General features: G+C 35.9%; 1 protein-coding gene across 3 annotated transcripts in view; it reads right to left on the bottom strand.

The window, feature by feature from the left end:
* Window positions 1–23,017, bottom strand: part of EDEM3 (ER degradation enhancing alpha-mannosidase like protein 3) — a 91,013-nt gene extending 67,996 nt beyond the window's left edge. For all 3 annotated transcript variants that reach the window (XM_060131743.1, XM_060131761.1, XM_060131754.1), the window contains exons 1-5: window positions 22,748–23,017; window positions 18,181–18,226; window positions 5,065–5,165; window positions 4,493–4,532; window positions 122–234 (exon numbers count right to left, since the gene is read on the bottom strand). In XM_060131743.1, the coding sequence (XP_059987726.1) occupies window positions 122–234; window positions 4,493–4,532; window positions 5,065–5,165; window positions 18,181–18,226; window positions 22,748–22,908 (461 nt within the window). In that variant the 5' untranslated portion in view covers window positions 22,909–23,017. The remainder of the gene's footprint in view (window positions 1–121; window positions 235–4,492; window positions 4,533–5,064; window positions 5,166–18,180; window positions 18,227–22,747) is intronic.
* Between the last annotated feature and the right edge of the window lie 2,029 nt (window positions 23,018–25,046).

Here is a 25,046-nt window from a genome sequence, read left to right as displayed (position 1 = left end):
TACCCCAACTTTTATCTTTCAAACATAAGAAATTTCTTGCTTTATTACCATCAAGAAATAAAGAGTGTACCCTTGGCTTTTCTGTTATTAAAATTAGAGCTTTAGTGTCTCACATACTTACCCAAGAACTCTGATGTTTGTTTCAAAGACTGATACAACTACATCATTATCTAAATTAACATCTCTTAAAACTTTTCTCACCGCATCTTCAAATTCTTTAGTTTTATTTAATACCTAGGAAAAGAAAATTATTGAAAACAAAGTCTTTTTTGACCAAGACATAGAGAAATACCCTCAAAATGAGCTGCTAATAGCAAGTTAATACCTTAAGACTCTAAAAAGTAACACATACAAAAACACATAAAAATGTGATACTATCGAAAACTGAAAAAAATTAAATGCTTATTTATATTGCAAGGAATCTTTATTTAGACACACTTCTTTTTTTAGACACACTGAAATATCACTAGGACTTTAAAACAATCATCATCCGAACTGTTAGCTGGTGTGTATGACCCATGACTTAGAGCTACAAGAGGTGAGCTCTACTGGGATTTGGCTTCCAAGTCAAAACAACAAAACAAAAACCGCCCTATTCACCAAACATCATTTAAAAAGTTGCTTAGTCTCAGAAGAAAGCACATCCTTCAACTGATCCTAAATCATACACCACTTGCCGTCTTCACCCCATGGATGCCGCAGCCCCTAACTAAGGAGGCAGTGCAATGTTGGGGTCAAGACCAAGCCCTGATTTGAATTGTGGTTCTTACTTCTATCTCTGAGCCTATTCCTTCATCTACAAAAAGAGGGAACACCTACTCTCATAGGTTTGTTTTCCTAAATGAGGTAATGTATGTAAAGTACTTTTAGTAGAGCACCTGACTTAGTTAAGTGCGTAATATCATTACTATTATTACCATTATTACCATAAGGGTCTACAATCCTAAGTTAAGAACTCTGGATGCTTGCAATGAGCTCCATGAAGGGGGGGGGGGCGGTCACTGTCATTACACAGGTTACTTTAATTTTTCAGTCTAAATTAAGGCTGCACAAGTAGATGTTACTTAGATCCCAGGTCCATTAAAAGTGGTTTCCCTTTACTTGACTGTTTAATCTTTTTGTTTGATAATATTTTATAGTGCTTTCTCACTTGATTTGATACTTCACTAAAAATTCTAATTTAGGTATTAAACATTCCATAAGAGCGTCTGACTAAAATTCAAGTAAAATTTAGGGTAAGCCTTGAGTAAAATATAATACAAAACCTGATTTTAAATTGAGTGCTTTCCCTTCTTAATCTCAAAGTCCGTGTAAATTCTGCACCCACAAATGCAGATGCGCACAGCCCTCTATCACTTCTAGAAGGAAACACAACTGTTCTACTCACTCCTTACACACACACCCCTTCTTAGTATCATTTTGTTCATTTTATTCTTCCAAAGTCTATCTCCCGAGAACTGTTCCCAAGAATAGTGCCAACGCTATTTGTTTCAAGGGAGAATAAAAATGGGAAGAGTTCTTTGTCCATAATTAGCTAAAAATTCATTCTAACATCTCCATTAGTTGATGAGTTTCTTAAGCACCTAGCTGATAACAAAGAACAAATTCAGGTCTCTTCCCTTCCCCCATTATCTTTAATTTGTTCAATATCTTTCTTTCTGTAGATTTCATGGCCATGTTGAATTTAGTGGTAAATTTAAAGTTTTAGTGCTTGACTTCATTACAATCAATAGAAACTAGATGGCTAGAATTATGAACAAGAGTTTAAATTGAAAGATCAAACTTGACAAGAGAAGTTCTACTTTACATATTATGGTATGACCAAAATAAAAACAATAAGGTTGCATCCTGTCCCAAGTGATATGTCCTCTAAGATTTTCAAATAAACAAACCACAAATCAAAAAATGATCACAGGGGCTTCCCTGGTGGCGCAGTGGTTGAGAATCTGCCTGCTAATGCAGGGGACACAGGTTCGAGCCCTGGTCTGGGAGGATCCCACATGTCGCGGAGCAACTAGGCCCGTGAGCCACAAATACTGAGCCTGCGCGTCTGGAGACTGTGCTCCGCAACAAGAGAGGCCGCGATAGTGAGAGGCCCACGCACCGTGATGAAGAGTGGCCCCCGCTTGCCACAACTAGAGAAAGCCCTTGCACAGAAACGAAGACCCAACACAGCAAAAATTAATTAATTAATAAAATCCTATACCCAACATCTAAAAAAAAAGATCACAAAGTAAATTAGAAATATTAATAGTTGTATTGATAAAATGTACAAGATAACTTTCCTTCTAAACGTAGGAAACAACTTCCAAACTACTTTAATTTCTTCTACTACTTCTGTTTAAATAGGTATCTATTGATAGATATCTTAGATATCTAATCTAGGTCCTTCTGAAGTGAAAACAGGGGCCCAGAGAAGCTAAATAATTTGGCCAAGGTCACATATCAATATTAGGTGATCACTTCTTGGTACTCCCGGCTACGAGGAGTTAGAACTCAAGTTACACCAAACATTACTGAAAGTGTGGTCCACGGACCAGCAGCAACAGCACCACCAAGTGGCAACTTACTAGAAACACATGTCCTTGGGCCCCATCTTCAGTCTACTGGATCACAATCTGCATTTTATTTTAGCAAGATCCCCAGATGACTTGTAGTACACTGAAGTTTAAAAAGCACTGCATTATTACACAGTGGTTCTCAAAGTTTAGCATACGTTAGAATCATCTGGAAGCTTGTTAAAAAAACAGACTGCTGGGCCGTACTCCCAGACTTTCTGATTCAATAATGTCTGGGATGAGGCCCTATAATTTGCATGTCTAACTAGCTGCCAAGTGATGCTGATGCTGGTGGTGCTGGAATCATATTTTGAGAACCAATGTCGAAGTGGTATAACTTCAAAGCAGAACAGAACCTTTATAATAATGGCTGCTCAATTAGAGACCAATAGGTTTCTAAATATAGGCAAGTTAGGCAGCCTAGAAACACATTTTCTCCTTCATTTCTGATAAAAATTTTAAAAACACAGAGAATATCTGAGGTCCATGTTCATAAAAATTAGTAAGAGCTTACAGAGAGATGATGGAGAACCTACTGTATATAAGGATAAAGCCAAGATGACAGTATGAGAAACAAACTTAAGTCCACCTATGGTCTTTCCTAATACACAGCTACTGCTCCTCACTCACCCTACCATATCAAGATCGAGCTGATGTGCATCATCCAGCTATACCTATAAATAAATAACACCACTTAGCTTCTCCCAGGGTGGTAATTTGTGCCTCCTGGGATACTTGTTTATCTTCTTCTCTTCTATTACAGCAGAACACTATACCAAAAATAAGACCACTAAACCAAAAATAAGGTACACAATATTCTCTCTCATTCTCATAGCCATTATAACATGGTTCACACATTCCTTTAATCTCTGAAAAATGAAGTCACAACTTTCAAAACCCTGATACAGCTAAAAAGGTCTAAACAACCACGGTCTTCCCAACAAAAAAGGTCTTCTCAACCATGGCTGAATTTTATAAGCAAGAAGAAGCTTTAGAGGAATAAATAATAATGCCCAGTCCCACTCCAGGAAAATTAAATCAGAGTAACTTGGGAGAGAAGTATATTTTTTAAAACTTCACAGGTAATATTTCCAAGGTGCTGATATAGTTGACAGTCTCTGGTTAAAAAAGAAAAAGAAAAAAGAATCACCCAGTGAAAGAAGAATGTAGAATCAATACTGGGAAGAAAAGCCAGGTTCTGGAAAATTTCTGCCACCACAAAGGTTTTTTGTCTTTTTAAAAAAATATTAATCAATACTTCAGACATTAACTCAAAGTTGAGAACTATGCCTTAAGGAAAATCCTGAAACAAGCCTAATTTTTATACCATAAATGATCTGAGAGTGAAGAACTAGAAAGATACTACCTTTAGAAATCATGACATCTGGAATTCAATCATTCCCCTCTGCCATCACAAACTGTCCCCAACTAGAATTAATTTAAATGATTTTGTATCCCATGAGGTTTAAAAGGAGTGCCAAGTAGTGATCACTTGGTGCTAAAAATCACTTCTGATAAAAAATTTAATTTTTAATGAACATAACACATAAAAATTCTAATTTAACAATTTTAATATGATTGTGGCACGTCTTTCTGGAACAAGAATATCAAGGGCATTTTCTAGAATTACTTTCTTCCAATATCATCAACCTCCTTGTCCAAAGGGAAACAACTTTCCTGATTAAGGGGCCATCACATAAACTGACAATACCTATAAATTATTTGAGTATCTCCATGACTCTACATAATTTCACTTGACATTCACATGACGTTATCAATTCAAGAGTGTGAAAGATTTATTTAGAAGCAAAGATCAAATCATCTTAAATTCTGAAGGCTTCTATTTCAGACTTACTGTGTAACGATTATATTTGTAATGCTTGAGTGCACATATTAAGAAATATATAAAATAATTCAAGAAGAATCAAACCTACCACAAGAGTGTCCAAAGAATCAATCAGTGTCAGGGAAAATCTAAGAAACAAGTATAGTAAGATATACATTAGAATTCTGAATATCTTATCCATGAATGTATAAGCAGACATATCTACATCCTACTGACTGGAAGCTTCCATTAATTAGTACTTCCATGCATCTACAGTACCGTGTAACTTGTAAAACACTGAAAGAACCTGAAAAGCCTTAACATCACATTTATGTTCAGCGTAACTACATATCTTTCAAAATGAACAGAAATATTCATTAGCTCTTTTAAAAGCAAATAAAAATACTAAAGCATCAACATCTTATAACACATCAATGACTTTATATACATTCTAAAAGTTACATCCATCTTAACAAACTACTCAACTTTTCACTGATCTAAGAGGTAAACTGATTAATATTTTACAAAAGATAACAGAAAGGAATAAATGAACTTAATGTAATACTTAAAGCAGTCTTTGAAATTTAACCAATCCCCAGATATACAACTGTACACTGCCTCTGAGATGTCTTAAGACTTGGGAACTCTCAGATGCCATGCCATCCCTTTGTTAATACTCACTTTCCCAAGGCATCATCAACATCACCCCGACTTGGCTCCTGGCCTCTAACTCGACCTCTGCAGGTCAAAGGCATGAGTTCATCAGCTGGGTACGCATGTTCCTGCAAGGAAAATCTCAGTGAGTCACTAAGGAAAACAAGAGAAAGCACCCATCATTTAGAGAACACAACTTTTCACAGGTTTTTTTTTTTTTAAGTAAAATAAAAGTTAATCAAAAATTCTACTATCCTTACAGTGTATGGAACCTTAAAAGAAAAAAAAAACTTTTTAGCTATAAATACAATACATGCTTGGAAAAAAAATACAGGAAAATATTTCTTTGAAAATCTGACAATCCGTTTCCCCTCCACCCAATCTCACTCCCCAGAGATAATTACTGTTACAATTGGCATTTATCCTTCCAGATTTATCCACACACACTGAAATACATGCACATATATCATTGAAAAATTTCATTTACAAATAGGTACTCATGCCATATGCATACACTGTCCTAAATTTGTTTACTTAAATCACTATGGGGTTTTCCATGCTGGAATTTTACAGATGTATTTTATTCTTTTTAATAACTGCAAAGTGATAATATTAGTTAGTATTATTGAGTACTTATGTTCTAAGCACTGTTCTATATACTTTATCACACAACCCTCTGAAACAGATTCAATTATTTCCATTTTATAGATGAGAAAACTGAGGCCCAGAAAAGTTAAGTAAGCCTATGTTATGCAACTAGTAAATGATGGATCCAGAATTCGAACCTGGCAACCCGACTCCAGAGCCTATACACTTACTTCATAGTACTTGCTCCTCATATTCTATTCCAAAGAATGAATATGCTAAAATTTATTTATTTATTCCTCTATTGATGAATGTGCAGGTTGAACTCAATTTTTCACTGTATAAAAAATGCTTCAATAAACAGCTATATGCCCACGTCTTTTGTACATATGCTTGTATTTCTATGGATTAAATCCCTAAAGCCAGACCCAATGGGTCGAAGGTATGGATATTTAATTTTTGATAGCTACTATCAAACTGAAGACACCGATTTACACTCCTACAATACTCTAACATAGGAGATGATCAATAGTTTACATTTTGCCAATAGCATGGATAAAAAATGGTATCTCAAGTTTCATTATTAATGAGGATAAATATCTTTTTGTATTAGCCATTGCTATTTCTTTTTTTGAAATGTCTCTTTATACCCTTTGTTCATTTTCTATTGGTTGTCTTATTAGCCAAGAGACTCCTTATACACTGTTATACACAGTAAGCATTTTTCTCCCGTCTTTCATTTGGCTTTTAACTTTGTTTATGGTACTTTTTACTTTAAGCTTTATATATGTAGTTATATCTATTAGTCTCTTTCTTCATAGTTTCTAAATTTCAGGTATGGTTAAGAAGGCTATCTTGAGTCTCTGAAAACAGTACTCTTATAATTTTATTTTTATTATGTCTAGATATTTACTCCACCTGGAATCTAATCTTGTTTATGATGTGAAATAGGGATGTAACTGTATTTGTTCCCCCAAATAGCCAATTTCTTACATATCACCTTTTAAAATATTCATCCTTTCCTTAATTGCTTGAAATACAGCTTATTAGTTCAAAAGTGTCTACACAAACATACAGTTGTGTAGCCTCTACTTTGTTCCACAAACCTACTTCCTGCTTCAAAACCATTATCTTAATCATTCTATCTTTGCAACATGCCTTGCTACTTGGTTAAGCAGTTCACTCCCCTCAATTATTTTCTTCTAAATTTTCTTAATGACTTTTTCAAGTTTACTCTTCTGGATAACTTTAAAATTTCCTTAAAATTCCATTGAGAGTTTAATTGGAAGAGCTTAAATTGGGGAGAATTGATATCTTTACCAATTAAATCTTCCAATCTAGGAATACTACATCAATGTATTAATTCAGATCTTCTTTTATGAATTCAGTTTCCTCATATAGGTCTCACATATTTCTTAATATTTCTTAATAGGTGCTTTTTTATTGAAATAGGTTGATGTACAAAATTATGTCAGTTTCAGATGTACAACAGTGATTCAACTAATAGGCACTTTATAGTCTGGCATACTACTGAATAGATTTTTTTAATGAATGATCATGACACAGTATTTCTAGTCTAGGTGATAATGAAGCACATGCAAGAATCCTCCCTCCTGTCTACTACACACAGTGAAATGTTGTATAAATTTTTAAAATTCTTTTTAATACATAGCTGAGCTTGAGAATGAGGAAAGAAATGTTCAAGTACTAAAACTGAATAGCTGAGTGTAGAAGGTGAAGCTGCACTGACCACAACATGGGCATTAGGAATAAAAAGACAGGCCTTAGTGGGAAATATGTTAATGCCCAAAGGGTATGAGATTTGATGCTGTTGGCCCTGCACGCATGGCCATAAGCCAGTGAAGTAGGTTCTTTAAGTTGGGTAGTTGCTTCAATGAAACTGGACTAGAATATCTCCACCTACTGGTTGAGGGTCTTAACAGAAAAGGAGGGAAATAAGAAAAACCTGCTGAAGTTTGTATTTTCTTCACCAGGGGAGTGTCCCTAAAAGATTCTTCTAAAATTAATAAAATGTGACTATGAGAAACATTTAGAAGCTAGAATCACTGTATTTACATATTTCAAATTTAGACAATATTTACTGACTACTTGACAAGAATAATAGGATTAATATACTCATACCTTTCCCCAATTCAACTCAGGATTTTTATCAATTATATTATTATAGGCAGTTTTGACTTTGCATGTTTTCACTATACACTTAAAAAATTGAGATCCACAATTTACTTAAATAAACTCTCAAAAACATAGTTCAAATCTCAGGTACCACTGTATTATTAATTGCACAGAATGCAAACTTTGATGCTTGTTCTTCAATCCACAGATCACTATGTAAATAATCAGTGATCAATCACACAACTCCTTTCAAAGTGGAATTAGTGACTATCACTGTGTATCTATTGTTTAGTTCACAGACAGCAAGCATGAAGTTATGTGCCTCCTTGTCACCTAGTGATAATCCTACATGACAGTTTGACAATTTATAAAAATAAATAATCAAAAGAGGAAATTAACCAACGAGGATGAAAGTTCACAAAGAAATGAAAAGTGATAACACTGTAAGTGAAATTCAAATTGAACATAAAAGGGGTTATAGAAGAAACAGCTGACCATGGAATGTTGATACTGCTGCCATTCAAACAGTATCTAGATATGCAGCCAGAGGAATTTAGTGAAGGCCAAATTATCCACGTACATGAAAAAACTGGTTGTGACATAAAAGGATAAAGACATTGCAGAGGAAATATTGCCTGCAGAAAACTCCCCATTAAAGGAATTCCCAGAGATATTTCATGACACAGAGGGCAAAGGATAAAATTTTTGAAGCTGATCCAAATATTGAAATTTTTATACCTTCTATACAAGGTATAGCAGAGATGTATGGTCCGTATCTTGAGTTATACAATGAGAAGAAGGCAAGCAAGGCAAGCACTGTTCTAACTTAGTGAAGCTTTTGCAAAGAAATAACATTTTAAATTTCAAAGTCTCTAATATTTTGAATTATGGTATACTAAATAATAGTTTCAGCTATTTAAAAAATTTCTCTGTACATTTATATTCATCAGAAAGAAAAGTTTTAATGTTTGACAAAGATTTTAAAAGGTTTATAACATTTGTATTCTGGTCTGGAACTATAATTCCCACAGTTGCTAGTGTTAGAATTCTACTTAAATGGAGTCAACACACACCATTTTTCTTTGGCTTCTCCATTCTTGAGTTTTTATTTTGATTCATCTCTTGGTTGCCTGAACTTTGTTCTCATGTAAGTTATTTTTGTTTAGTTATTTTAAAATAGTGTCATCAGTACTGTTATTTTTCTGGTACTTCTGGGTTAGGCTGGCTCTTGCCTTATACCTGAAGAACAATCTAATGGTTATAAAATGCCTGCAACATATCTTTTTTGCTTCAGAAATTTGAAAATACTATTCCACAACCTTCTTGTTCATTAAGTATCACCTTGGCAAAGTTTCTAAGACTAGTCTGATCTTTTGTACCTTGAAGATGACTTATTCCTCCTATACCTGTATGTCCACATGATTCTTAATTCTCAAAATTCAGCAAAAATATTCCTGATTCCCAATGTCCAACTCTATCCTACTGCCTCTCACTAAACTCGATTATCTAGATTCCAAACTCACAGCACATTAGCAGCAGAAAAACAGAACAGAGGTCAGGAACACTAAACACATGGTGAACACAAAGGGAAAGATCAAAAATAATTTTTTTAAATTAAAGGGCTTCCCTGGTGGTGCAGTGGTTAAGAATCCGCCTGCTGATGCGGGGGACACGGGTTCGAGCCCTGGTCCAGGAAGATCGCACATGCCACGGAGCACCTAGGCCCATGTGCCACAACTGCTGAGCCTGCGCTCTAGAGCCCACGTGCCTACAGCTCGTGCTCTGCAACAAGAGAAGCCACCACAATGAGAAGGCTGCACACCACAACGAGGAATAGCCCCCACTCGCCGCGACTAGAGAAAACCTGTGCGCAGCAACAAAGACCCAATGCAGCCAAAAATAAATTAATTAAATTTTTTTTTTAATTAAAGTAGACTAAATACAAAAAGCACCGCAGACTGCAATCCTTCAGGTATTTTAAAAAGTTTTGTGCTCTACAATGATTTATTTCCTGAGGAAAGGATTCCAGGCAACAAATGTTTTGATATAATTAGAATCCACATGCAGCTACTAAATTCTGAATTCAATATTTCATAATATTAATACTATATATATATTTTTAGTATAAATTCCTAATTACTTTTACATGTGTCTTTTAGATGTCAAGTTCCTAACTACTTTTTCCGTTAATTCCAATAGAACCGTGATTTATCAGAATGCACAATGTTTTTATTGCTTTATAGTTTTGTTTTTGTTTTTACATCTTTATTGGAGTATAATTGCTTTACAATGGTGTGTTAGTTTCTGCTTTATAACAAAGTGAATCAGTTATACATATACATATGTTCCCATATCTCCTCCCCCTTGCGTCTCCCTCTCACCCTCCCTATACCACCTGCTTTATAGTTTTATATCTAACACATATAAACAACACTTAGAAGTAACTCAAGATAAGTAATATTTTTTAAAACTTGCTGATATATTTTGCAAGGTACTTTGTAAGAGATCATTCAAATGTTAATCTGATTGTAAAGAGCTCCTGACTTTTTAAACCGCTGCTTATAAAGCTTAATACTACTATTTTTAGGGTTTTGCAAAACACTCACAAACATACACAAACACCTTTGTCTGAAATAAATTCAAATCCGAAGCTCATCCAGGTAAGAAAAATATTAATAGCAACTGCAAACCAGAATAATCAAATAAGGGAGTTTTGAACCAGGTGTAAAAATACTTTATGTCCCTGTTTCAACATTAACGATAGAAACAAAACCACAGCCTTTTCTTTGGGTTAACCACAAAGCTAACTACAGTTGGTTTGCATAAATTCAGAGAAATGCATACATGGCACATAAACAGCTGTATTACAGTTCAAACATCCTGGCTATTTGAGGTTACAGTAATGCCTTCTCTTCACAATGTATTGCCAAGACAAAGGATAAGAAATTCATACTGCTATGACTCAGAGCCAGAAAAAAAAAACCTTTAAAAATTATCACTCAAAATAAAACTCAGGTGATAAAAGAGTCCTATATCAATTAAGTAGAACAGGTGCCTAGCTAAAAGTAAGAGCAAAAACATAAAATAAAACAAAACATAGTAGACTCTCCACATCAGATTCTAAATTTACTGCCACTTTGATATAACTCTGCTTCAAAACACTCAAATCAAAGTGGCATCCAAAACTGACTTTTTAGTAAAACCAATTCCAAAAACTAGGCAAAGGGAAGAGACTTTATTCTACTAATAAGACAAAAGTATTATTTATAATAGTGAGTTATTGAAGATATCAAATCTATTTAATTTCCCATAAAGTTACATACATTTCAAATGGTTTATTCCAGATCCTTATTGTTAAACACCTCCCTCCTTGAGGCAGGTAAGGTATTCCTTCCTAAAATAAAAACTAAATGATACTTAATAAAAGATAGATGTATCATATATTGATAGCATATGCTAATTACTGATTGAACTTGCATAATTTCTCAGTTCTCTTTTCACTCCAAGTCAAATTTTCCTTTTTCCTTTTGTTCACTATTTATACTCACTTATTAAACCATTTTTCAGGTGTTAAGGATTCCATTTATCTAAACTATTAAATTATTAATACTTCTACATTGAACATATGATCCTTGGAGGTAACATATTTTCTGGAACGTTTCTCAGCGCTGAGGAGAAATAAGTAACAAAACTGCAGTTGTCTCATAAAATTTTAAATTAATCACAACAGAGTAGAGTGTTAGCATGTTTTAAAAGTTTCTAATCAAAATACGATGAGAACAAAAGTTTCCAAATTCTTCAATATATGTTAATCAATTTGGTTTTGATCAATGATGAAATTAATTGAACTTATGAAATAAATAAATGATAATAAATAATGTTATAATGAAATAAAGTCCTGCTACCAACAGATTGTTTTAGGAAGATTGTTATCAATAATGCAGAAAAAGCATTTGACATAATTCAATAAATACCCTGTGATGATGAAAATTCTCAGCAAACTAGAAATAGAAAGGAACTTAATATAGAGCATCTATGAAAAACCTACAGCCAATATCATACTTAACACTGAAAGGCTAACTGCTTTCTCCATAAGATTAGGAATGAGACAAGGATCTCACCACTTCTTTTCAACATAATACTGTAAGTCCTAGCCACTGCTATAATAAGAAATAAAAGGCACATAGTTTGGAGGAAGGAAGAACGAAAAGTCTTTGTTTGCAGATGACATGATTGACCATGTGGGAAATCCTAAGGAATCTACCAAAAAAGCTACTAGAAATAAGTGAATTTAGCAAGGATCTAAGGTTATCAGAAAAAAGTTGTATTTCTGTATAACATGGACAATTGGAAATTAAAATTTGAAAAACTACCATGTACAATTGCATAAAAAATGTGAAATAATTATGAATAAATTTAACAAAAGATGTGCAAGACCTGTACACTGGAAAGTACAAACCATTGCTAACATTAAGAACTAAATAAATGGACAGAGACATCATGTTCATGGATTGAAAGACTTGATACTGTTAAGAAGTCAATCTCTCCAAATTGATCTATAGATTTCAACATAATCCCAATCAATAGCTCAATAGGCTTTTTTTTGTAGAAATTGACAACATGATTCTAAAATTTACATGGAAATACAAAGAACCTAAAATATTCAAAACAATTTTGAAAAAGAACAAAGCTGAAAGACTTACATTGCCTGATTTCAGGACTTAATATCACGTAACTCAAGACAGGGTGATATTGATGTACAAATAGATATTTACCAGTGGAAAAAAATACAGAGTCTACAAACAGATCCATGCATATACAGCTAATTGATTTTACAAAGGTGCCAAAGTAATTCAGTGGGGCAAGGAAATACTTTTTTCAACAAATAGTGCTGGAATAATTGGATATCCACATAGAAAAAATATATATATAAAGAAACCTTTACCTCACATCATATATACAAACATTAACTCAAAATGGGTAATAGATCTCATTGAAAAAGCTAAAATTATAAAACAGCTAGAAGAAAACAAGAAAATCTTTGTGACCCTGGGCTAGGCAAATATTTTTTTAGGTAGTCTATAAAAGAGATGAATCATAAAAGAAAAAGGATAAATTGGACTTGGTCACAATTTAAAACATTTGCACTTCAAAAGACATTAAGAAATTAAAAGGCAAAGTACAGACAGGGAGAAAACACCTGCAAAACACATATGTGATAAAGGACTGATATCCAGAAAATATATATCTCTTATGACTCAGTTATAACAGGACAAATGACCTGATTTTAAAATGGCAAGAGATCTGAACAGATGTTTCACCAAAAAAAGATTTACTAAGCACATGGAAAGATTTTCAACATCATTAGTCATCAGAAAAAAATCAAATTAAAATCACAACAAAATACCACTACACACCCACTAGAATGGCTAAAATTAAAAAGACTGAAAATACATAGTGTTGGAGAAGGTGTGGAGCAACTAAAATTCTTATAATTGCTTGTGTGGAATGCAAAATGTTACAGTCACTTTAGAAAAGTTTGGCAGTTTCTTATAAAAAGTTAAACTTAACCTTCCCATATGACCTAGCAATCCCATTCCTAAGTATGAAAATGTATGTCCACATAAAAATTTGCATTCACAGGTTCACAGCAGTCTTTTAGTAATAGCCAAAGACCAGAAACAAGCTAAATATTTATCAACTGGTGAATGAATAAATAAACTGTGTTCTATCAAATCAACGAATACTACTGAGCAATAAATAGGAACTACAATATCTCCAACAACATGGACAAATCTCAAAAACAGCACGCTACAGGAAAGAATGTGAACCAAAACACTACATACATATTTTAAGATGCCACTGATATGAAATCCTAGAAAAGGGAAAACTAGTGACAAAGAGCCAATCACAATGGTTGCTAGAGGTCAGAGGTGGAGAAAAGGAACTGACTGCATAGGAGCATGAGGAAGCTTTTTGGGGTGATGGAAATGTTCTAGATCATAAATGTGGTGGTGGTTAAACAACTATATACAACTGTCTGACTCAGAACCATGCATTTGAAATTGGAAATCTTTTTCTCTATAAATTCTACCTAAATAAATAGAAAGACCTGGTTCTATTAAAATCCTACATGGAGTATCAGAGTGTGATTTAGAAAAACAAAAACTATGAGAGGATACTAGAGAATTTCTTAAGTCATTGGCAGATTTTTAGGATGTTCTATAAGTAGAGGCCAAGGAACAATGGTTAATAAAAGGTAGTCCTACAATCGTCTATGCAAAAAAATGTACATACATTTATATCTTCCCTCCTCCCAACTATTAATATCACTTCTAAACTACTTTACTTACAGAAGTACTCTTTTTGATGAAGAAACTATCAAAAAGAAACATTAGGTACACAGTTTCAAAAAGGAAATATGAAAGAGTTCTAGAGATGGATGGTGATATTTACACAACAATGTGAATGTAATTAATGCCATAGGACTGTACACTTAAAAAGAGTTAAAATGGTAAATTTTATGTTATGTATATTTTACCACAATAAAAAATGTTTTTAAAAAATTAGAAAAAAAATAATTCTAAGAAAACTTACATAAATCTAAAAATCCACAAGAAAGTTACATTTTAAAACAGTTCCTTTTATTTAAATGATAAAGACTGATCTCTTTCTCTGAACTGTGCACTCACAAAATCAAGCTTAAAAGTGGTTATTGGTATGATGCTACTAGTTAAAGGAAACTGTGCTTACCAACGATTTTAGAGTTTATAATGTTTAGGGCTCTACCAAAGTAGTTTCTGCTTATAACAGTGAATAATTGAGTTATCTACAGTAGACAGGAAAAACATTACAAGACAAAGATCAGATCAGAGAGCTCAGATCCAAAATGGTTATTTGGTGGCCTAAATACATGTATTTTGTCATCTAAATTAATCTGCAAACAGACCTCAGTACAAATACTAAAAACATGCTAATAGAAGCCCTAAAGTAGCTGTGGTCTAAGGTAAATAAGGTCACTCAAGAACTGCCAAAACAAACATCTAATTTCATGCTATTTGGGGAAAAGAGAAAGCCATCTGTGCAATTCATTGTGGATCAACTGCAGTCTAATTGGGGCTATGGGGCTAGAGATCTGTCAAGTACAGTTGTTACGATTGTCGGTACTTATGCTATTAATTGATAAAATCAGAAAATTCCTGGATGTAACACCAAGAGATGGTAGAGATGCAGTAATCTACCTAAGGCTGGCAGGGCATTGTTATTGAAAAACAGCATTAATAGAACCTGGGGAGTCATTAAAAAAAAAAAAGCTCAAAGGCTGCATGCCTAGAACAAGGAAAGAATGAGTGTGTTTGAAGAAAGTTCTATGCACAATCTGGGGAATGAGTTCTGAGTTAAAGCCTCGACAAATTTTAGGAGGGCAATTTCAATCTCAGGTAGAGAATGAATTACTAGTAGCAGTGATGGTAGCAGCAGCAGTTGGTAGCAGTAAACTCTTACACAGTGCTTCCTATTTGCTGGACACAAGTTCTAAGCACTTTAATTGTATTAACTTGTTTAATCCTTACAACAACATTGTGAGGCAGGTGAACCATTTTAGAGAGATGAAGAAATAGGTTCAGGGAGATTTGGTAACTTTCCCATTGTAACCCAGCTGGTAGGTGGCAGAGCCACCTCAGGGTGTCGTGCTTCATTTCCAGAGTTTTTGCTCTTAATCTTTGGAAAATAACAGTGTTTTCCCGGGAACCAAGAAAGTTAAAAGGAATTGCTGTAATTGTATACTAGACTGGAGAGAAATATTTTTAAAAACTAGTAAGAAATGAAAAGTTTTCAACATTTATTAAATGCCTACCATGTGCCAGGCATTTTACATTTTAGCATACTAGGCAACTGACTACACCAAAGTAAACAGAGTTATAGATCCCCAAATTTACCATTAACTTGTATTTTTAATAAAATTTACTAAATGATTTCTTTGATTTTAAAAGGCAAAGATATATCACAATAATCAAATGCAAAAAAAAAATCTGATTACACCTTCACAAGAATTCAATTCAGTTCTTTCAAAACCAAAAAACCAAAACATAAGACTATGTACCAGGCATGATGCTAGCTAGACACAGGCACAGAAGATGAATTTATTAAAAATTAAAGAAAATGGTCTCTTGTTCTCAAAAATCCTAGAATCTACAATAATCCTTTGTACTTATCCCCATTTTACATAGGAAGACACTGCTCAGGGGGATTAAATGATCTGTTTAGGGTCCAAGCTAAATAGCTGAGATAGGATTTGAACTCAAACCTGTCTCACTATAAAACCTATATACACTTTTACTCTACAGCAAGCTAACAGTGTTTCTGAGTATAGGAACTAGAAAAAATTTTCAGCTGACTTCATATAACAAGTACAGGGCACCTGGTCTCTGTTTAATATTTTAGAACTGTTTCATGTTAGTTGAGAACTTGAAAAGGGGAAGTGTGAATTCTAGACTAAATCTTGGGTTACAAACCTCACATAAATTGAGCATAGCACAAGTACATTGCAAGAGTCACTCATGTTGTAAAACAGTTGAATATTTTAAAATACATATTGCAGTAGACTGCAGATGGGTGTGACTCCACTGGAAAAATGGAGAGGGGTGTTAATTCCAGGAGTTTCCAGTCTTTGGAATTGAAATCCCTCTCTTTTAGATCTTATAGGCAGGTAGGTATAATAGAAAGTTACCCAGTTAGGGTCCAATAAATAGGAATTGGACCAGGAAGTCCTCTGAGGGCTGCCCTTGGTAGCTGCTCTGTGAGAAACCCATTTCTATAGTAGGAAAAAATGTACTGATATAACTTTCAGCTGTTTACCTAATAAGGCACAAGATGTTAAAGATACCGTGCTTTACAAAGAGAGGACCCTATTCAGAGTGAGATGTATTGAATTAATCCAGCTGTACACCACTGCATTCAACTTTGGAACGAAAAGTACGCACTTATGACATGGCTTAGGTTTGAGGGTGTATCCTGGACCCACTTGGCCGCCTTAAAACTACTAGCTTAGATTTGTTAAATTATGCTTTGCCCAAACTGAATTAACCAGGGATAAATGATTTTGAAAGAAATGTTAAGGGAATGGCTGAGTCTTGAGAAATGAATTCAAAACTGTGTTTTCAACATGGTTAAAAATACCTGAAACTTCATCTCCATCATGTCCTAAAAACATTTAAGAACTCAGTATGTACTCTTAAAAACTGTACAGTATAAAAGGGAATAATAATTATCAAATATAAGACATGTTTAAAAAATACAAAAATGCATAAAAGCATATGTACTTACATGTTCATAAAGATAATGTCAATATATAAAGATTTTTGGGTAACAGAAAAATAGACTCAGAATCAGTTGAAAAATTCTTAAAGCAGAATCAATTAAAGTTAGTTCTCTGCCAAATTTTTCCCAACTACATTTTATAGGCCTTAATCATAAAAGAAGATCTGCTGACATAACAAGGCTTAAGAAGTAATTCTCAGAATAATTTGATTAAACTCTTCAAAATTATTACACAAATTTACATGTAAAATTATGTCTTGAACTCTAAAATTTGCTGGCTAGTTATCTTTTAAAAATTATTAGCACTATGTTTTTGCAGTTTAAGATCATTTTATTGAGTGGCAAGAGGTGGCCAGGGCGGGGGAGCAGCTACAGATGTCCTTCCTCACCTCCTACCCCTGTACTATAGGGGGATTAAATTTTTAATTGTGGTTCAAAACATGTAACAGAAAATTTACCATCTTTAAGTGTAAGTTTAGCAGCGTTAAGTATATTCACCATGGCGCAACAGGTCTCCAGAACTTTTTCATCTTGTAAAACTGAACTTGCTACTTCATCTCAAGTGAGCACTAAGACATTTTAAAACAATATGGATCAGCATATCTAGAAAGCAAAATATATTCAAATCAAGGCATACTATGAGGATATAATTTGGACAGAAACTAGGTGACAGTTTGACTCTCTTAAGCAATTGTTTTTTTCAGACTGAATAAAGTAATTTTGTAAATAGTTTTTTTTTTAATTAAGAGAATCATTTTCCTTAAGGCCAGAGATAACATCTTATTCATGTTTACATCCACCTTAACTATATATTTAATAAACACTGTTGATAGCATCAAAGGAAACTATTTAAATACAAAGTTTCATAATCTAATTCAATTTATTCTTACCTATTCAATAAATTGGTTCTCTAAGAACCAATATCAGGAATACTCTGTTAGCCTATGTTTGTACTATTTTTTAAAAACTTCCTTTAAAAAAATTAATAACAATTTTTTAAAGGAAATAAAACTTATTAATTCAGGTTTTAAAATTCCCAGTTGACTGTGCTCACATAATAATCAGCTCTCATAAATAGTATATAAAGATAAGCTTTCTACTTACCATGTAGTTACCATAAGCATGATCAAACATTTCCAGTACTTGATTCCTAATTTTAAAAGAGCAGAAATGGGAAAAAGTTAAGTATATTCTATTTATTGTCTTTCAAAAAGTTAATGCTCCTTCATAAACTTATACCAATAAAAAACAAAAGAAAAATTTAGTTAGGAAGGAACATAAAAAGGGTCAGGAAATACACCTATGTTAGTAGACAAGCTTTCATGAATCACGCAGAGATGAGCCAAACTTTTCCTATTCTAGCAATTTATGTAAAAGTCATTTTATAATATTTCCTAAGAAAACTGCTGAATGATACATGCCATGCAGAGAGAAGAAAATCTGATGATGAAAAACAATTACCTCTTAACAAGATTATTTAACATAAATGTCTTGAAAGGGGAAAATATTGAAGAGACCCAAAAGAAATAATTGTTACCATTTATTGCTTATACTATACATTCTACCAAAAGAAAGGGGTTGGTGTGTGTATTGCTATGAAATAACGATACTCTATGAAGCCTCTGCCTTTCCCCTTAAATGAATAAGATCACTAATGCCTAGTTTAACACATTTCTGTTAATGTTTGTCGTATTTCCAAAAGATACATTTTATGATGTACCTTTGGCTCCTTTAAAAAACTCTGTCAAAAGTCAAATAAACAATATTCACCCCTGATATGAGAAAACTAATCCTCGAAAAGAGATCTGTGTATTTTGGCTAACTCTGTTTCTCAAAATCCCCAAAATGACTGTGTAAAATGTAAATTTCTGATCCCCACACCAGATTTACTAAGTCAAAACCTGCAAAATTGGGACCAAGGAATCAGTCTTTCAATTAAACACTCAAACTGGGGGAGTGAGGGTTATAGGAAAAACTGCAAAAAAGGAAAGGCCAAGTCTCTCAATAGTTAGCAGAAGAAAAATATTTTAATAATCTTTTATTAATTCTTACTATTATTCCCAAAGTTCCAATCACTAATGGCAAGAATTGAAGAGAATATTAAGAGAATATTAAATATTAAAGTATATTTTTACTTTACCTCCAGTTATATTGCAATTATCATTTTAAAAATTGTAATCATGGATGATGAAATGCTGGTAATAATATAGCTAGCAGACAGAAAAGGACTTACTTCCAGATCCTGGCTATAATAACCAGCAGAATCAAGTACACTCAAACTTGTGAACTGAACAAGCTAAGTCCTGACAACTTTTTACAAATAATAATCATTTAAAAACACCTAATCATTAACAAGGTGATAAGTCACTTTGCCAAAACACTAATTCTTTATATGTTTATATGTATGATAGAATATGGATCAAGTTATCTCAGAAAAATTACAGAGTATCTCAAAAAATCCTTCTAGACTTTTTTTTTATTATATTGCAGGTGATAAAGAGCTCTCAAATTAGCTAATAAACAAACAAAAAAAAGGAGCTAAATTTTCCCTTCAAGCACTGATATCAATAAATGGAATATGGAAATTCTTTTTTCCTTCCCCTGAAACAGAATACAAAATTACTGTCAAGAAGTAAATTTCTGTAACTGGTAATAGTAGTGCCTAGACACGTGTATTACAGGTAACATAAGCTTTAACTTGTGAACCCAACTTTGCAAGCATTCAAGCTTCAAGACTATGAATAAATCACGACTGCAAACAAGGACACATTATTTTCCAATCCTTACACTTATGTAGAACATGATCATCAAATTTCACAACAAATACTTCAAAGTGGAGGTATTTAATATCCAGTTGAGCTCTCTCTCTTTCCTAATTACACATATAAGTCCTAACACTCATTTAAATACAGAATGGTAGAATAATTACTATATTATACAGAGATTTTTTTTTCTATAAGGTTTTATATCTATTCAACAACTGGATAAAAATGTATTGGAAATTAGATCTATAAATCAGCTTTTTCTATAGTTACATTGCTTGCCAACATGCTACAGAAATTGAACTGTTTTATACTTCATTTTTTAAGTAAAAACATTAACAACTTTTGTAACATTTAAAAAACAAAAAATGAATTCCAGGAAGTATAAGACTACATATAACCAGGTAAATAATTCCATAAACTATAAACTGCAAGCAACCGAGCAATTGCTATTACTATTCATGATAATTTCAGTCTTTATCATCAGTTTAGTTTGGGCGGGGGGTAGGGAAAGGGATAGGCATTTTCTGTTTTTTATCATAAATCATTATTTGGATTTTCAAAAAAAATTGTACGGGTAAACCTAATAAATCATAGTTTCGTTTCCTGAAAATTCCTGGATGAGAAAGCAGTCAAGCAATGTGTATTTGTGGTTTGTAGCTATAGACTCTTATTCTACTCTTACCCTAGAGTAAGGCAATCTAAATTAACAAGCCTAAATAATTGTAACTTCACTTTCATAAATGATCTCAAAATTTGAGCTGAAATCTCAAGCCAATTTGGTTGGAGCTCTACAGTTAAAAATTTATTTTGGTCAAAAATGAGTTATCCAATGACTTTTCTTCAAACAAACATTTTTAACAAAAAAAGGAGAAAGGGGAGTCGTGATCAAATAAAAATACTTGCTGTCCTTAACAGACTTGAAGCTTCTCTCTCCAAGTCTTATAGAAGTGTAGCAGAGTGGAGTGAGCACAGGCTCTGAAGTCATACAGACCCGGGTTTGAATACTGGCTCCACCATTTACTTAGCTCTGTAACGTTGAACAAGTCAACCTTGAGTCTCAATTTCCTCATCTGCAAAATGGGGATCGCATCCACCTCATTAAGAAGTAGAGAGGATTACAGAGATAGTATATGTGAAGTGCCTGGCACAGAGTAGGGTATTCAGTAAAGCAGTTATCAGTGATACATTAAATTCACAAAGAGAAAATTTAAGACACTTATTAGAGTTTACTGGTAATTTTGTGTTGATAACTGACACTTTAAATTTTCCAACAAGTGTCTTTTATTGCTGTTTTATTTAAAAACTAAGACGGGCTTCCCTGGTGGCGCAGTGGTTGAGAGTCTGCCTGCCGATGCAGGGGACACGGGTTCGTGCCCCTGTCCGGGAAGATCCCACATGCCGCGGAGCGGCTGGGCCCGTGAGCCATGGCCGCTGAGCCTGCGCGTCCGGAGCCTGTGCTCCGCAGCGGGAGAGGCCATAACAGCGAGAGGCCCGCGTACCGCAAAAAAAAAAAAAAAAAAACTAAGACAAGACTCTTGCAACAATTTAAACAATATGGAAGTCTGTATATGTCGATAAAATAAAACCTGATGGTTTGACCTCACCTCCATTGTAACTCTGGGAGGTAGTCATCCTTCCATGTTTTTCTGAGCTTAAGCAATTTCTTCTCCGTTTTTTTGTTTTTTTTTAAACATGGGATACTACATATAGTATTCTACAGCTTACATCTTTTTGGCCTTGGGAGTATATTCTGGGTAGCCTTCCGACGACCTAACTCCTCCTTAATATCTGAATATTATTCCGTAATATGGATGCTCCAAGGAACAGCTCTGTTCTTTCAAAATGCAAATCCCTGTACACCTATCTCTACTTTAATAGTGCTTTTATTTCTGTAGGATAGATTCCCTGAGATGGGATTAATGAATCAAAGAATACATACAATTTAAATTTTAGGAGACTGTCAATAAATTACAGCAATTTACACTCCCACCAAGTTTCTTCTCACACCTCAACTATCCAGTCAGTACTCCATCCATGTATTGTGTTTTGTATTTACCAGCCTGATGGCAAAAAACCCAGCTATTTCATTGTTTTAGTCTGCATCTCTCACATTTATGAGGTTGAGTAACTTCATGTTTATTGACCATTTGCATTTCCTCTTGTGTGAATTAACTCTTCACGCCCTTTGCCCATTTTCTACTGGTTCTTAGCTTTTTCCTTATTCATTTGTGGGACCTGGTGTGTATTAGGAACACTTACTCTAAATTAAATGCTGTACATATAACGGATGATTTTATGACTTTCAAAACTGATAAAACTACTTTGAGTAAAGTGAATAGGTATATTTAATTGAGGCTTTTGAATACTACCATCAAATATTGTTCTACTATGAAAATGCAGTGCAAAAAACCACTGCAAGGAAATGGTAAAATGTGTAAAGTTCAAGTTCCAATGAACGCCCCCTATTCCGTAACAGGTGTAAACATGATTTCCTTAACTGCTGTGAGATCAGCAACATTTCCCACCTGGGAGCTCACTTGTGCAAGAAATCTAACCACGTCTCTGATGAAAGGCAACCTCGGAACTCTCGCGCGCAGGGAAACGGTGTGTAGCCCCCTTCACGGGCCAGTGACATGGCAGCCGCGTTGACACACCGCGGCTGGCCTTAAGGAGCCTGCACGTGTCACAGACGGCCCGGGCGACACCCCGACAGTCCCGCGACGTAGCATCGCGGGCGGCGACCCCCACTTTCCCGGACCCTGTCCACCCCGCCAGGGTTCTTTCGAGGCAACAGCCGTCCCAATCGCGACAGGAGAGGCCACTGGGCGCCCGGGTCGCAATGACAGGCACCTCGCCCGTGGTCAGCCTCACGAGGAAACCCACCCCAGGCTTCCAAGCACCCTTACCCAAGCTTCTGTTTCTCCTCCCTACTCATGGGCGAGGCCCCCGCCGTCCACACAGACGTGGCCGACACCAGGCAGAGCGCGGCCGTCGCCGCCACCAGGCTCCATGGCGCTCGCTGGGGGACCGAGTACCCAAAGCCCCGGCCGCCGCCGGCTTCGCTCATGGCCCCGCGGTTCCGCGCACGCGCAGCTGCTACGCCCGGCCAGTGGGACACATTGCCGGACGCCGGTGGCAAAGGAGCTGCGAGCCGTGTCGAGGCCGGGATGCGGAGGAACGCGAGCGGCCGCCGTCGCCGAGCTGCTTCCCGAAGCCACTGAGCCGGTCCCCAGCGCCAGCGCTGCCACCGCCCTCCGCTCTCAGCAGCCCAGAGCGCCTCCCCCAGCTTTCCGGTGTCGTAGTCTAGGAAACCACCTCCCCAAACGCTACTTCCGGGTAGGGCCCAAGACGCTGAGCCTCAAGGCCAATGGGGGCCGGATCGGAGAGGTGCTGGGCCCGGGGGACAGGAGAGAGCATTGGCTGGGAGAAGTGAGACGTGGACAAAAGGCGGGACCGGGGAGGGACCTTTCGCCTCGGCCATCCTCCGACCCGTGAACTTGAGGCCTGAAAACTACCGCTCCCAGTGTGCACTGCTTCCTCCGCGGCTCTCTCGCAATCCGACTCCACCGGGCTAAATTTCCACTCTGGGTGGGCGCGCTGCACCCTGTGACGTGTGGTCCCCCGAGGGGCTCGGGCGGTTCCTGCGATCCCTCCTCCTCCGGCTCCCTGCAGCCAGCCGCCCTACTCCGTGGGCTGCCGAGTCCCGGAGAGCCCGTCAGCTCTTTATCCCTCTTCCTACGTGTGCGTTTCGCTGAGGGCTGGCAGGATGAGGCTCAGACGGCCTCAGATCAGTGCTGCACACCTTAGGGAAAAGTAGTCCTATTGGAGTAGTCTTCTACCTTCAGGGAGATTTCAATACTGTAACAGCAAAAATGAATTGAGCCTTTGACGGCAATGTGCTGAGAGTTTTACTTGCATTCTCTCATGCACTCTTCTCAACTCTAATAGGTGAGTACCACCGCCCCCATTTTGCAAACGAGGAAACCGAGGCCAGAGAAGTTAGGTAATGAGCCTCGTCACACTGCTGGGTTAGATTCCAGCCAGCCTCTGTGACTTGGAAGCCCTTGCATGTAACCATAAGAGTGAAGGAGGGCACGGGGGGGGCTCGTACTTGATTAATAATAGTCATCTAGAAAGCTCAATGTAAGGAAGCTAGTGTGAGCTGCAAAGAAAGTTTAATGAAAATTGGTACTTGCAATTAATTTTGATGGCCGAGGGAAAATGAGGAGTAAAATCCTCTTGAAAAACCACACTGTTTTTCTTGTGTAATAATTCAGTAGGTAGGTGCGGAGTTTAGGAGCTTGGTCGTGACCTCTGTGACCACAGGAAATCACTTACTCTTACCCTCAGCAGCTCAGCTGTTCTTCCTTGATTTCTATCATCTTACATCCTCTGCTTCCCTCTCAGACCGACCATTCAGGTGACACCAATGACTCCTCTACCTTTATTACCCCTCTCTGTCTTAAAATTTTAAGGTTTTCTTTTCGTTGGTTTCTCTTTGTACCATCATATCCCTGTGGTTGATTTCTAACTCAGTGTCTGTCCTGATCTCCAGACCCACATTTCCACCTCCCCACTAGAAATTCCCTTATGTCTGGCCCAAGGGTAAGCTCAAATATAATAATGTTAACTGACTCAATATGTCAGAATCATCTTCAACTCATCCTCCTCCTTCACAGTCTATGCCCAATCACTTGACAATTACATAGATTCTACTTCTGCTATCACTACCTTTCTTTCTACTCCTGCTTCTTTTCAGTTTAAGCCTCCATTACCTCTTCCCTGAACCATCACAATAGCCTCCTAAATTATCTCCTTGCCACCCTAACTTTTCTCTACATTGCTACCAGAGTTGGCATTCAAGGACATCTACAAATCCTCTGAACATGTTATCTCCCTTCTACCCCTGCCCTGCACTCAAGTCCTATGAGAAAACTAACAGATTCTCATACTATATCCTTTCTATGCCTTTGCTGTTACCATCCCCTCTGCTGTCCCACCATCTTTGTCTGTAGAATACTCACTACCCATTAAGTCTCTGCTCAGATTCCACCTCAACAAAATCCTTCCAAAACCTTCCAGCCATTAGACATCATCCTCCCATTGTATTCTGTGTCCTTATTATTGTGTTTTTCACAGTCAGCCATGTCCACTACATTGTGACTGCATGGAGGGTATTGACCTTACCTTATTTATATGTATGTT

This window comes from Lagenorhynchus albirostris, chromosome 2 (assembly GCF_949774975.1).
Source record: "Lagenorhynchus albirostris chromosome 2, mLagAlb1.1, whole genome shotgun sequence".
In the NCBI taxonomy this organism is placed as follows: Eukaryota; Metazoa; Chordata; class Mammalia; order Artiodactyla; family Delphinidae; genus Lagenorhynchus; species Lagenorhynchus albirostris.
The sequence above is the reverse complement of the archived record's forward strand: the minus strand, read 5'-3'. Positions and strand labels throughout refer to the sequence as shown.